The sequence below is a fragment of the Zootoca vivipara genome, chromosome 3 (genome assembly GCF_965207765.1).
Source record: "Zootoca vivipara chromosome 3, rZooViv2.hap1.1, whole genome shotgun sequence".
Classification (NCBI taxonomy): domain Eukaryota; kingdom Metazoa; phylum Chordata; class Lepidosauria; order Squamata; family Lacertidae; genus Zootoca; species Zootoca vivipara.
In genome coordinates this window covers 31,044,970-31,058,333 of record NC_142586.1, presented here as the reverse complement: position 1 = coordinate 31,058,333, position 13,364 = coordinate 31,044,970, and the positions used below count along the sequence as shown (strand labels likewise).

General features: G+C 45.2%; 1 protein-coding gene across 36 annotated transcripts in view; it reads left to right on the top strand.

Moving 5' to 3' along the window:
• DST (dystonin) overlaps positions 1–13,364 on the top strand; it is a 299,278-nt gene that overhangs the window by 19,552 nt on the left and 266,362 nt on the right. For 27 of the 36 annotated variants that reach the window (XM_035109746.3, XM_088665773.1, XM_035109753.3 and 24 more), the window contains exon 4: positions 8,653–8,860. In XM_035109746.3, the coding sequence (XP_034965637.3) occupies positions 8,653–8,860 (208 nt within the window). Of the gene's footprint in view, positions 1–7,853; positions 8,428–8,652; positions 8,861–12,023; positions 12,659–13,364 lie in introns of those variants that run through there. The other 9 variants (XM_088665802.1, XM_035109760.3, XM_035109749.3 and 6 more) reach the window with 4 other exon arrangements.

Sequence of the window (13,364 nt, the reverse complement as noted above, 5' to 3'; positions counted from 1 at the left end):
GTATAAAAGCCAGGCTGCTAATATGTGGATGTACGGACATAGGAAGCTGCCTTATATTGAGTCAGACGGTCAGTCCACCTAGCTCTACACTTGTTTAGGGAAGGCAGACCAAAAAGGTGGAGGCATTTTTCAAGAATGATAGAAGTGAAAATGAAACAAAGAGGTCTGGGGTTGTTGTTTTTTAGCTCAGCTGTAGGCACTACACTGCACTGGAATAGCAGTTTAGTTTCTTTTTCAAACTGATATTATCAATTCAAAATAATAAAAAAGATTCAGGAAAGAAAGTGCAAAGGATGTTTTTATGAAGTCTTGTAAAGAGCCACTCACCTCCTTACCTGCTGTGAATAGGATCTGCTAGACTAGTTAAGTATCCTGTTCCCCACAATGACAAGCCAGCTAGATGCTCTATTTTGTTTTTTTAAATCCATTTTTCAATATTCCTTTTAAAAATTCTGTTCTCATCCCACTGGCCTCTGCTGGGGATAAAGAAACCCTGACCTTGCGTGCAAAGAACTATTGATTAGCTACCCCTGATTGCCAGCACAAGGAGCAAAGTAAACTGAGATGTCGAATGAAGTTTCTAACAATATGAAATCTGTGCAAATGGCTTTCGTCTGCTATAAACAAGGGTCAGCTGAGTCACTCCAGTGCTGCACAGCTTGTGACTGAAGGGGCGCAACAGTGAAATGAAACAGGCAGGTGGTAATCTTATTGTGTACATCAGTGTTTAGTCATCCTTCCTTGACACTTTCCATAAAACATGCTGATGAGATCTGGTTTATGGTCCTTGGACGTTGTCAAATGCTTCAAATTATATTTTTGTGTGGGGAACTGCTGCAGCAACCAGCATTATATATATATATATATATATATATATATATATATATATATATCGTAAACTCCTTTAAGTTGTGCCAGAATCTTGCTTCCTAAATTCCATGTGCCAAAACCTCGCTTCTTGAAGGCCACGCATTGTGAATTGTGCTTGAGATTCAGTCTGAATTTTCATTCCTTTTATTTTAATTTAGTACTCCTTTTTTTTGGGGGGGGGAGGTAGTTTTTTAAAATGTAGGATTTAGGGACTCCTTTACTTTATAACACCTATATGGAAACTAACATCTAGCTAAATTTGCTGTTTTACAAGAACAAATTGTCTCCCCACCAACACCTATCCTTATAGCAACATTTATTTAGGTTGCAATCCAGACCCTGTTTGTACTAGTTTGTGGAGTGGGGAGTTGGACTGGGTGGAGGTTTCCTTTCATCCAGCCCTCTCAGCCTCTGCTAGCACAGAGCTCTCCATTCTGCCTGCAGAATGTGTGTGCTGGTTGAAGTGCAAGTGATGAAATAACTGCAGGTGGTAGTGCTCCTCTTGTGATCCTCCTTAGATCAGGCCAGGCATAGGCAAACTCGGCCCTCCAGATGTTTTGGGACTGCAACTCCCATCATCCCTAGCTAGCAGGACCAGTGGTCAGAGATGATGGGACTTGTAGTCCCAAAACATCTGGAGAGCCGAGTTTTCCTATGCCTGGATCAAGCCATGATCTTCTTGGTGGCTCTCAGACTACCAGTTGAAGACCACCGGTGTATGCAGTGCCGAGCTAGATTGACTGTCAGTCTGACTTTATATAAGGCAACTCCCTCTGTTCCTCCATGAGTAGCAGATACTTTCTAGTAGTGTAGGAACAACAAGAGTACAAAAATCAAAGATCAGCTAAGCGCCTACTGTTTTTATGATTCTTCATCACATACTCAACAAGTCTTTGTCTCATGAATGCAAAAAGCTTTGAGCTCAGTCACAGATGTTTCCTTTTCCTGCATAATTCCTTGAAGTAATGGGTGGATAGTATAATATTCTATTATGTGATGTAAACAGTTTCTATCAAAACAGGAAAAGGAGCCCTTTATATTTAGTCACTATATACAGTAACCATGTGTATAAATGATTTTACAGACAAAAATACTCTAGGGCCTAATTGTTGGAAATGTTCTTTCTCAGTGTTGAACTTTGAACTACTATTATTCAACCAATGGAAATGCTTTCAGGACTAATTTCATATTCAATTTTTCGCCACAATTGTAAAAGTGGTAGTGGTGGGGAAATCAAGATTAAAGCAGTGAAGCCCAGTTTTCAGTAAAGTCTTTAGCATGTACTTTGGAGTGTTGAGTAATGAAAATGATGTTACTAAAACAACAGTAAATGATAAATACGTTTTGCTTCCTGAAACATTCAACTAAAGAACCCTACATAATAAATATTTCTTTTTAAGAAAATGGAGAATAACTGGGGAAACTCAATTGATTTGTTTCCCACCTGTATTCAAAATAAGAGGTTATGAGAATGTTTGCTTCATATACAGTTAGGAGGACACTTTCAAATATCTCGGTTTCCTTATACTTGGAAATATCACTGACGTAGACATTAGATTACTTATTAACTTCTGAAAACCTGACTGATCCCTGAACTTCTTTCTTTCTGAAAGCAAACCAGCTCAACTTAGTAACAAAACAGGAAAACAAATAACAGCGATTCCACTGGAAATCAGTGGTTGTCATGCTACCTGCTTTGGCAAAATGGTCAATGGCTTCTCCAGCTATTCATGCTGTACATAGAATGGTTTATAGGTACCTCCATGTGATTCATATCAAAGGGCTATAAAGGACTACTTGCCAGATTACCTTTGGATGTCAGACAGCTTTCTTTTAAGATAAACAAATTAAACCATATGTATTATTATTATTTTTGGATGGAATGCATGCAGACAGCGGCACTGTTTTTGGATGTAGGACTTGGCCATCATATGCATCCACTGCAATCATGATTTACATACCGTGGGAATGTAAGGACCCATGATTCCCTTTAATGTCTGAAGCATTTCCAGTTTATGTAGCTGAGATACAAACACTCATTGTTAGCATTTTAGGAACATAAGAAACTGTCTTCTAACAGGTCAGTCTACTGGTTGAACTGACCTAATACTGTATTGCCTGCTCTGTGACATCAGTGCCTCTCCAAGATGTTGGACAGATCACTTGCTACCTGGTCCTTTTACCTGGGGATGCCAGGGATTGAACCTAGGATCTGCTGCGCACAAATAAACTTAACTACATAGAGAGGGTTATTTTTTTAAAAAAACCCCAAACCAAATATCTATTAAAAGACTATAGTTAGCAGACCTCTCAGAGTGTGTCTACATCAGTATTCATCTTCATAATTCTCAGCATTCCTCTTTGTCCCTCTGCCTCTTTATAGCCAGGCCCAGTTGTTTGTTAGTTTCCCATACATTTCTGTTTTGGGGATTGAAGACTGTTCTTTGGCCGGAGTTAAATGCAGTATGATCCCATCTTACGTGGGGTTCCATGTGTATGCAAACATGCATATACAGGTACTTGAATCCCCGTCCCCCAGGCATCCTTACCCTTCTGAAGCCATTGTATTGAGCGAGCCTTGCCCAGTAGGCAAGACAGAGAGCTTAAAAGCTCTTTTCACACTGAGAAAACCTAACGTTCACAATTTCAACCGGCTGGCCTTCAACCACCCAAGGTTGGAAGCACACAACTTAAATAAGATGTGATTGTACTGTAATATTGATATGATCACAGATAGCTCATGGCTATGTGTGTGTCTGTGGAGATCCTGACATGTCTGTTTATTTGAATTGTGTAACATTGGCGGGGGGGGGGGGGAGACAGCATAAGAATCCTGCAGGATTCCTACAATGACAATTCAGATGGTTATGGGAAAACCACAAGCAAGACTAATCTACAAGCAATAGCCCTCTCATTCTCATGATCCCCAGAAACTGGAGCTTAGAGGCATACTTCCTCTGATCCAGGATGTAGAATACAGTGGTACCTTGGTTCTCAAACGCCTTGGTACTCAAACGCTTTGGTTCCAAAACTCCGAAAACCCGGAAGTGTTCCAATTTTTGAACATTTTTCAGAAGCCGAATGTCTGATGCAGTTGTCAGCTATTGTTTCCAATGTGCCTGCACCAATCAGAAGCTGTGCTTTGGTTTTCGAACATTTTGGAGGTCAAATTCAGAATGGATTAAGTTTGAGAACCAAGGTACCACTGTACAGCCATTGTGACTAGTAACCATTGATAGCCTTAAACTCCACAAAGTTGTCTAATCCCCCTTTAAAGGCAATTGAGTAGGTGGCCATGACCACATCTTGTGGTAGCAAGTTCAATAGTTTGGCCGTGTGCCGTGTGAAGATGGATCTCTTTTTTGTCTATCCTGAATCTCTCAGCATTCGGTTTATTTGGATGGCCCTGAGTTCTAGCATCATGAAAGTGGGAGAAAGACAACTCTCTATCCACTTTCTCTACACTAGGCAAATTTTATAAATTTGATTGTGTCATCCCCAATTCTGATCATTTTTGTTATCCTTTTCTGCTCATTTCCAGCTCTACAATATCCCTTTTGAGATGTAGTAACCAAAGTTTTACTTAATTTCCTATATTTAAATGTAAAGGACATTCAATGATAGTTATTAAAAATGTAACATGAGAGATACTACACTTACTACTCCTTAACTGGGGTGCTAACTCTTTTCAGATAAAGAGTTATGGAATGAGCTGGACTAGCTATTTGCATAACGATCCAATAAATAAATAAATATTCAATGAAAAGTATTTTATGCAGACATGACTCTAGGCTTCTGTAGCTTAACAGCTGTTTTACTATAGTCTTTTATTTCTCTGTTCAGCTTTCCAGCCACCAGAGGATGTTGGTTGTACTAAAGAATAAATAGCTGAGGTCAGACATATCCAGTAGAGGGAAGTGGTACACCAGCTATTGCAATATACTATCAGTTCTGTTCATTCCTGGATTTCTTTAATCTTTTCATGTATTCTTCTTCTCTGAATGATTTATTGCTGAGTCTGAAAATAAGCCCCGTGGTGCCATGATCAAAGCTGTGATGCTATCTTTATTTTGCCTTGAAATGATGAAAATGTACAATATTATGATTAGGGAATGGAAATGAATATTTAAGATTAGTATAGGAAATAAGTGACATTTACAGCTGAGTCCTTAAAATCCTAAACCTAATACACAAACACACATACACGCATGCCAAAACTCAGCTGAAAATGCTTAATAAATTTGACAACGAAATAGAAAGGAATATGAAGAGGGAAGGAACTACAAAAAGAAAACATCTACACAATGTCTACCAAGGGAATAAGGTATTTTATTTTAACAATCCATATAATTAAAAAAAGGATAGTGGAACTATATATAGTACAATAGTCTTAATAGTCTAAAAATACCAGGAATATTTATAAAAATACAAATTTGTTACTATCATTATTATAGCATTAATAGCTTCTAAAAAAATAGTATGGATCCTCCTGTGCTGTGGTTTCTCCCACCATGTTTTCTATTTCATTTCAGAGGAAAGAGTTATTGGTAGAGGCTTTCCAGTTTGTTTTTAGGAACATCAAACTAAATCTATTAATGGGATTCTATGGAGCCATCTCAGTATAACTTGCCTTTCCTCTCCCCTCCCTAGAGGTTGTTTGGCAGACAAGTTCCTTTATCTTCCTTGCATATGAGCCAGGAGAGGAAATTCCTAAATCATCTAATTCCTATGCTACATTTTGAATACTGAAAGCCCATGCAAGATGGCTGTACGGGAGCTGGAGTCCAACATCATCTAGATGCAGCTTACTAAATTTAAAACAATAAAATCCCATAAAGCCACTGCTGAAACTAATAATAAAAAGAGAGAGAGAGTAACTTTGTTCATCAAAAGCCTGGCCAAGCAAAACTGTCATAAATTGATCTCTAATGTGTGGGTGTCAAACAAATATTTCTAGATTGCATGTTCTGTTTTGTGATTAGGGCATGATCATGGCAAAGGCTTTAGCTCTAGTTTTCAGCCACCTAACATTTGAAAGCAAATCTTTTGAAGATAATAATAATAATAATTTTATTATTTATATCTCACCCATCTGGCTGGGTTTCCCCAGCCACTCTGGGCAGCTTCCAGTACATTTAAAACATAATAAAACATCAAACATTAAAAACTACCCGATACAGGGCTGCCTTCAGATGTCTTCTAAAAGTTGTGTGGTTCTTTATCTCCTTGACATCTGATGGCAGGGCGTTCCACAGGGAGGGCACCACTGCCAAGAAGGCCCTCTGCCTGGTTCCCTGTAACTTCACTACTTACAGTGACAAACCCTCCAAGTGTCCCTGATTTAGAGGAGCTGTCCTGGTTTCTGATTTGATCCCAAAATGTCCTGCTTTTCCTTAGGATGTCCCTATTTTCATTGGAGAAATGTTGGAGGGTATGGAGTTATTTGACTCCTGAGCTGTCTGATGGCAATCCTGTATATGAAAGGGTTGCTTTTTAAAAATGTTTAATGTATTATTATGTTTATATATATTTGTTGGAAGCTGTCCAGAGTGGCTGGGACAACCCAGTAAGATGTGTGGGGTATAAATAGCAAAATCATCATTATGGAATGGGATGTCCCTATTTTCATCAGAGAAATGTTGGAGGATATGCAGTAAGGGAACCAGCAGAAGACCCTTGGAGGAAGACCTTAGTGTTCGGGCTGAACAATGGGGGTGGAGACGCTCCTTCATGTATACTGGGCTGAGGCCCTTTAGGGCTTTAAAGATCAGCACTTTGAATTGTGCTTGGAAATGTACAGGGAGCCAGTGAAGATCCTTTCGACAGGTGTTATATGGTCCCAGCGACCACTCCATCACCAGTCTAGCTGCCTCATTCTGGATTAGTTGTAGTTTTCAAGCCACCTTCAAAGGTAGCCCCACGTAGAGCGTGTTGCATGTAGAGTAGTCCAAGCGAGAGATAACTAGAGCATGCACCACTCTGGTGAGACAGTCCGTGGGCAGATAGGGTCTCAGCCTGCATACCAGATGGAGCTGATAGACAGCTGCCCTGGACACAGAATTGACCTGCGCCTCTATGGTCAGCTATGAATCCAAAATGACTCCCAGGCTGTGCACCTGGTCCTTCAGGGGCACAGTTACCCATTCAGGATCAGGGGGTCCCCCCCACATGCTCACCCCGCGCCCCCCAACAGTACTTCTGTCTCATCAGGATTAAACCTCAATTCATTAGCCACCATCCATCCTCCAACCGCCTACAGGCACTCACACAGGACATTCATTGCCTTCACTGGTTCTGATTTAAATGAAAGGTAGAGCTGGGTATAATCTGAGAGAAGGTGAACCTGTATGGTCAATACTGTTTTAGCCCTTTTAATTGGCTTTACTGTACTGTACAATTTCTGTTGTGGCTTCCTATTAGGTCATCATTTTATGATGACGTCAGGGTATGCCGCCATGCTGCAAAAGCTGTTTGAAAGGGGAAATACGTGGATGTGATAGACATTTTCTAGCCATTTAAGAAATGGCTGCAATTTAGATAATTTATATTGCAAGCCATACTGGGTTAGAAGCTTGGTACTTCTAAGATGACACAGCAGCCGCCGCCAAGATGACACAGCACAGGGGACCTGGAAGTAGCCTCTCTTTGATGAACAAATGTAGACATTGTTTGCTGATCAGGTAACAAACACATATCAGCGCCTCATAGTCACTTGTTTTGAAACTGACCCCCAAATTCAGTTTGTCTCTCAACCTTGTATTTCAAGAGGGCTGAGGAGGTCAGTATATTCAGTCCCCCCCCATTTCCCCAGTCTTTGTGCCTGCACTGCATCATTTCTTGTTTACATTCCTGGCTGGCTGGTTTGGAGCTCATGGGCAGCTCCTGCTACCTGCTCTGTGGCGACTGGAAAGTCTCTCCTCCAGCCTTTAAGGACACAGTGTGTTTACTGAAGCGGCCTCTCGCCCAGTGAGCTTGTGCAACCCGCCCTTTGTGCTTTCCCTGGAGGAAAAGAGCAAATCTACATTTCCTGTCTCCCAAAGTAGGCGCGCTTTAGGAAGCGGGGCGCCCTCCAAACAAAACTGGCGACCTCCGGAAAGAAGTTGATCCGCCACACAAGGAAGGAAAAGGGGAAAAAAGAGAGACTTACCAGGGCGTGGTTTCAGGAATATGAGCGCAACAGCAAAGCCCCCAGCATCCTGGGTTTGCGATAGGGGTTGAATTTTCCTCTCCCCACATTAATGATTGAACCGGCAGCCTAGGGGTGGTACATCTTTTCTTTTGCCGGGCGGGGGAGCCAAATGCTATTGATTTGTAGCCGGGAAGCGTGCTCTTTTTTTCAAAACCCATCTCTTCCCTGCTCCCCCCTCCTCCCTGGCTTTATTGTTGGGCAACTCCAGAGGAGCATTGTAAGCCGGTTGCCAGAACGCCAGGCCACTCGTCTCCCTGCCTAAATCTTCCCACATATGGGTTTTCGCTAAGCCACCTCTCCAGATCTACCTGTGTATTGCCGCTTGTCTGTGAGATTTAAATACACGAGCAGCAATATAGACAACAATGGTGAGCAATCTATTCATTTGTGTATTAAAAATATAGATGTATCGACTGATCGGTGAGGTGGGAGGGAGGGAGGGTAGTTTCAGTTCCATATGTTTCTGACTGATTTTCCTAGAGGGCGATCTAAACAGCAAAAGGATGTATTGCTTCATTTTGAGAGCAAAAATTGATTCTCTAGTCTCAGGTTTTTATTTTGCTTTTAATCTTCTTCCACCCACCCTTCTCTAGAGCTCAGGAAACGCTTCCTACAGATGCTCCATGTCATCCTCTGCGGATTTTTCAGACGATGATGATTACAGCCAGAAATCTGGTTCCCTGTCCCCGGCTCCGGGTGACACCCTGCCCTGGAACCTACCTAAACACGAGAGATCCAAGAGGAAAATTCAAGGAGGCTCTGTGTTGGATCCAGCTGAGAGAGCTGTGCTCAGAATCGCCGGTAAGACCAGGATGGAAATACATGGGAGATGGAGGGGGGGGAGAGGGAGGGAGGGAGAGAGAGAGACTTGCATAGTACAGTAACTGTGCTCACGTGTCCATATTATTGTGGGTTTATTTGTGCATTACAGAGAGTATAAACTGAGAGCTTTGTTCATTGCTTCTGTTATTTGTGTTTTTAAAAGCACACACACGAAACTCATGGTCCTCCATGCTCTGTTTTCTAGTGTTGGTAGTGACTAAGCTATTTGGACTTGTTTTTTTCCCCTGGCTGGATGGATTACTGCATGTGTATGGAAGGAAATGCAGCTGCAATACGTGCAGGTGCGGGTGTTAAAATGGCATTGGAGGGTTGCGTAAGAGTGAAGAATATGACCATTTCATATGGTGTGTGTAGCTAGCAAGGCTGCTGGTGAGATACAGGAACTTGAAGCATGCTTTAGGAAGGGTACCATCCTCTGTACCCAGCAGTAAATGCAGAAAGACTTACTTCTGAGTAAATTTACAGAGGGGGCTGGTTTACAGAGTACTTCCAGGGTTGTTGTTGTTGTTGTTTTTTATAATGGGTGAGTTTGCTTGAAAGTTGCTGAACTGGTGTGGGATCAGCAGAAGTCTGGTTTCTCTGACTGATCTTGTTGTGTTTGACGCTAGCAGGGGCCACCGGGCTCCTGAATAATATAGGAGAGGCCCTGCTGGATGCTCTGTATAAGACAGAAGAGCAGTTGATCTTCATTGGTTTTGAAATAGGTCAGGGAGCTTGCTTGGCCAACCCGGCTGCAAATTGAGAAGGAAGAGTAATATGATCCGGGAGAGAAAACGCGGTGGTTGTTGTGTCCGTGTTGTTATTCGTAAAACCTCTCACAGAAAGCACGCAGCTCGTGCATGCAGTTACAGAGTAGTTGTTTTGCAAAGACAAATCGTACTTTGCAGCACTCGCTAATGGGGTGCGCTGGGAAAAGCTTGGTGGAAGGGGACACTTCAGACTGGATATTTTATTTTTTTAAAAAAAGTGGGGGGGGGACCGGGCTCACACCAATGTGAAAGCCCCACCCAGGAAGTTCTGCTGTCTTAGCCTGAGATTTATGGATGGCCTGAGACTGTGGCGTGAGCAAAATGCACTTTGCACATGCACACGCGTCCTCCCAGTGTCTAGGGCTGAGCTTTGGGAAACGCTTCCGGTGCTTGCCACGATGACTGGACGAAGCCGGCGGGGACGCTTTTTGGAGCCCTCCCTCCTCGCTGCTCCTGTCTTGGCGATCGCGCCGCCGCGCTAGCCGGATTTCGCCCGAGGGTTGTGCGCCTCTGCTTTCTGTGTTCGTGCGTGTTTGGTGCCTGGTTGCAGCTGGTGCTAAGGGAATCGCCGCATGATGCAGATCGAATCATATTCCCATAGCAATCGAGCCCGAACCCTTCCCCATTAGATCCTCAGAAACGCTGTGTGATGATTAATGGCAACGGGGAGCAGAACCCGAGACCGGCCGCGCCACGTGCCCCTGGTCGGAAGTGATTGCGCCGTTTCCTACCGTTCAGCACCCCCCCCCCTTTGCTGTATGTCGCCTGTTTTGGTGTTGGGAGAGACGAGGTGGGGGCATGGAAGGAAAAGCCCCACTTGGACACTGCAGAGAGAGAGGGAGGGCTTGGGGCGAGGCAGGGAAGACCCATCCCGGTCTGCTGCTAGGCCGGAATGAAAAGGCTGGGTCGGCGAGCAAGTGGGGCGGGGACAAAACACACATATATACACGCCTGGCGCGCACGCGCAGCGATGGCTGCCGGCAGCAACAAAAACAGGGTGACCGGCGGTGACACCTGCAGCGGCGGAGCCCCGCCCCTTGGCCTCTCGCCACCCCCAGCTCTGGCGCAGTTGACTGTTGTTGCCCTTCTCCAGGCAGCCGAAAGCGCTCCGAAGGGGAGGAGGAATGGGGCACTGGTGGTGGCCACTCCATCCCTGCTGAGGAGCCTTCTTTCTGGGATGGGGTGGGGAGGGATAGGGGGAGCGGTGGGACTTTGCGTCGCGTCCCCCGCCCCCCGGTGGCCCTTCCTTGGGAAGCCAAGAGCTATTCCTAGCGGCGATGGCAACGTGCAATGCGCGTCTGCAGAGCGGGAGGGAGAGGGCGGCGCTGTGAGTGGGGAGGAGGAGGCGGCTCTCCTCTCGCAGGTGATCTCGCTGCTGCTGCAATGAGACTCGGTCTGGGCTCGGAAAGCGCCGGCTGGCCGGCGTTGTGGGCGAAAGCCTATTTGAGACAAAAGCGCGGCCAAGCAGCCCCCTTGCTTTATTGTGCAGACAAAGCCGAGCAGGGAGTGGGGACCGTAGCCAGGGAAGGCTATTCAGGAAGGTCACCAGACCAAGTGCTGGGGCGGAAGCCTCTCCTCCTCCAACAAGGAGACAACCTCCAGAGCGGGAGCAGCCGCGTTGTAAGGGTCCGTTGTTATTGCTGCAGAAGCAGCAACAAAGGGACTTGTGGCACCTTGAAAAGTCTGGCACACTGAAGCTTTCGTGGGCTGAAAGCCCCGGTCCAGAAGGGGAACAGAGAGTACTGTGCCTTCTTCCCACTCCCCTCCTTCCAATGAAGTTGTAGCCTTTGAAAATGAGAGGGGGGCGCGATTTTGAAAGCGTGGCCTGTCTAGAATGTGTGGGGCAGTTTATTGGGGGGGGGAGAGAAGAAGAAGAAAGGGACACCGGCAAAGGTAGGGGCTACTTTACAAAAGCTCCCTTCCCCCTCCAAGAACCTGGTGCCAAACGCTTGAACCGCATGGAGAGAGGAAGCAACGCAGGTTAATAAAGCTCACCAACACAGCCACGAGCTAGCTGGGAACCGTTAGCTTGCAGCCCTACATAACACGTTGGAGCCGGGTCGATAGCGAGTGTAGTATTTTCCGTTAGTTTTCACTCCAGACCAGCAGAAACTCTCGAAACATAAGAATCCCAGCAAAGTGCTGGCGCTGATTTCAGCAGTGCTTTTTGATAGGACGAAAAGACTTAGTATAAAGGGGGGGCTTCAAAGGGAGAGCTCCGCAAAGCCCCCTTTTAAAAGGTTAACTCGATCTTGCACACATTTACTTGGGAGCAAGCCCCATTGAACTCAATGGCACTTACTTCTGAGTAGGCATGCGTATGGTTGCACTGACTGTGATTTTCCCCGCCCCCAGGAACAGAGTGTGTTCCCGGCAGTTGAGGTAGACAAACGATTTACAGCGCAACTCTCCGCGTCGTTTGCTCAGCAATGCAATGCTCCCAGTTGGCTCGCTCTCCGTTGGGTGCATAGGATTGCCTGAAAAAAGCAGGAGGGAAGGAGGCTAAAAGGTCCCGCGACTGAAAGGAGAATTTGGGAAGCGGGTGGGCGCGAAGACCCAGGAGCCCGTCCTAAGGGAGGGGAAGGAAAGAAAAGCAGCCGGAGCCGGAGGTCACCTCCAGGGCCGGGTCTGTGGCATCCATGCCGTGCCTCCTTTCTCCGGTTCTCTTTCTCTGGCTGTTAGCTGGGAGCGCAGAGATTTGCTGCTAATGAAATCCGAGAGGGAGGAAGCCCTTTCTATTGGAGAGACACACGTGCTCCCACACCGCTCGGGGAGGGGGCATGGGCGTTTCCTCGGACAGCTTGCACGGCAACAGCCCCCTCCCTCCCTCCAGCCTTTTTGTGCCGCTCCCCAAGGCTGCTTTGCTGCCCGGCTCCTTGGAGGGAACTGATCAAGGCAGTGTCAAAAACTTCAACCATGGCTAGTTATCTCTCCCCTGCTGCTCACTTCTATACGGAGGAACAGGAGTACCTGCAGGCTTATGAAGATGTGCTGGAGAGATACAAAGGTACAGTGAAGCTTAAGTTGTGCCCCGGGGTAACCCAGGAGAGGGATTTACCGGTTGCAGTGCTAATGATCTGGAGCTTTGCCTTAAAATAGCTACTGGTGGCTGCAGTGGAACAGGTGGCAGAATCAGGTCCCTAAGACGTTTTGCTATTCAAGCCCATTAAATGGGGCAGTTGAAAGACAGTATGCAGGCAGGGGAGGGTATAGGAACGCATTGAAGTCCGTTGTATTAATGGGTGGGGGACTTATCCTGAAGCAAGGCTTTCTTTCTTTCTCTCCCTCCCTCCCCTTAAAGCGCTTTCCTCTCCGGGTGTGAGAATGCTGCCGATACCTCAATGAGATTACTGTATTCTAAGCCCTTGCTGCCTGATGTTTTTGTGTAGGATAAGATGTTTCACTCTTCATTTTGCAGCATAGGGCTGCATTCTAGATTGCTAAGAAACGACAGCAAAATATGGCTTGGGATATTTTGTTTCACATAGTAGCTCAAAAATAAAAAAGACACATCAAAACTATTTCCTTTGCAGTATATATCTGTGCTGAGAATTCCATCCTGTTATGTCTCTCTGTCAACTGCTGTTAGGAGGATGACTTTGCATCTAGGCTAGGAGAACAGTATGAGGCCTTTTCCTCTATTTACTCAGTGGAGACAGAAGTTTCTAGCCTCCATAAAATCCCAGTGGCTTCTTGTATCACATTAAAAATAA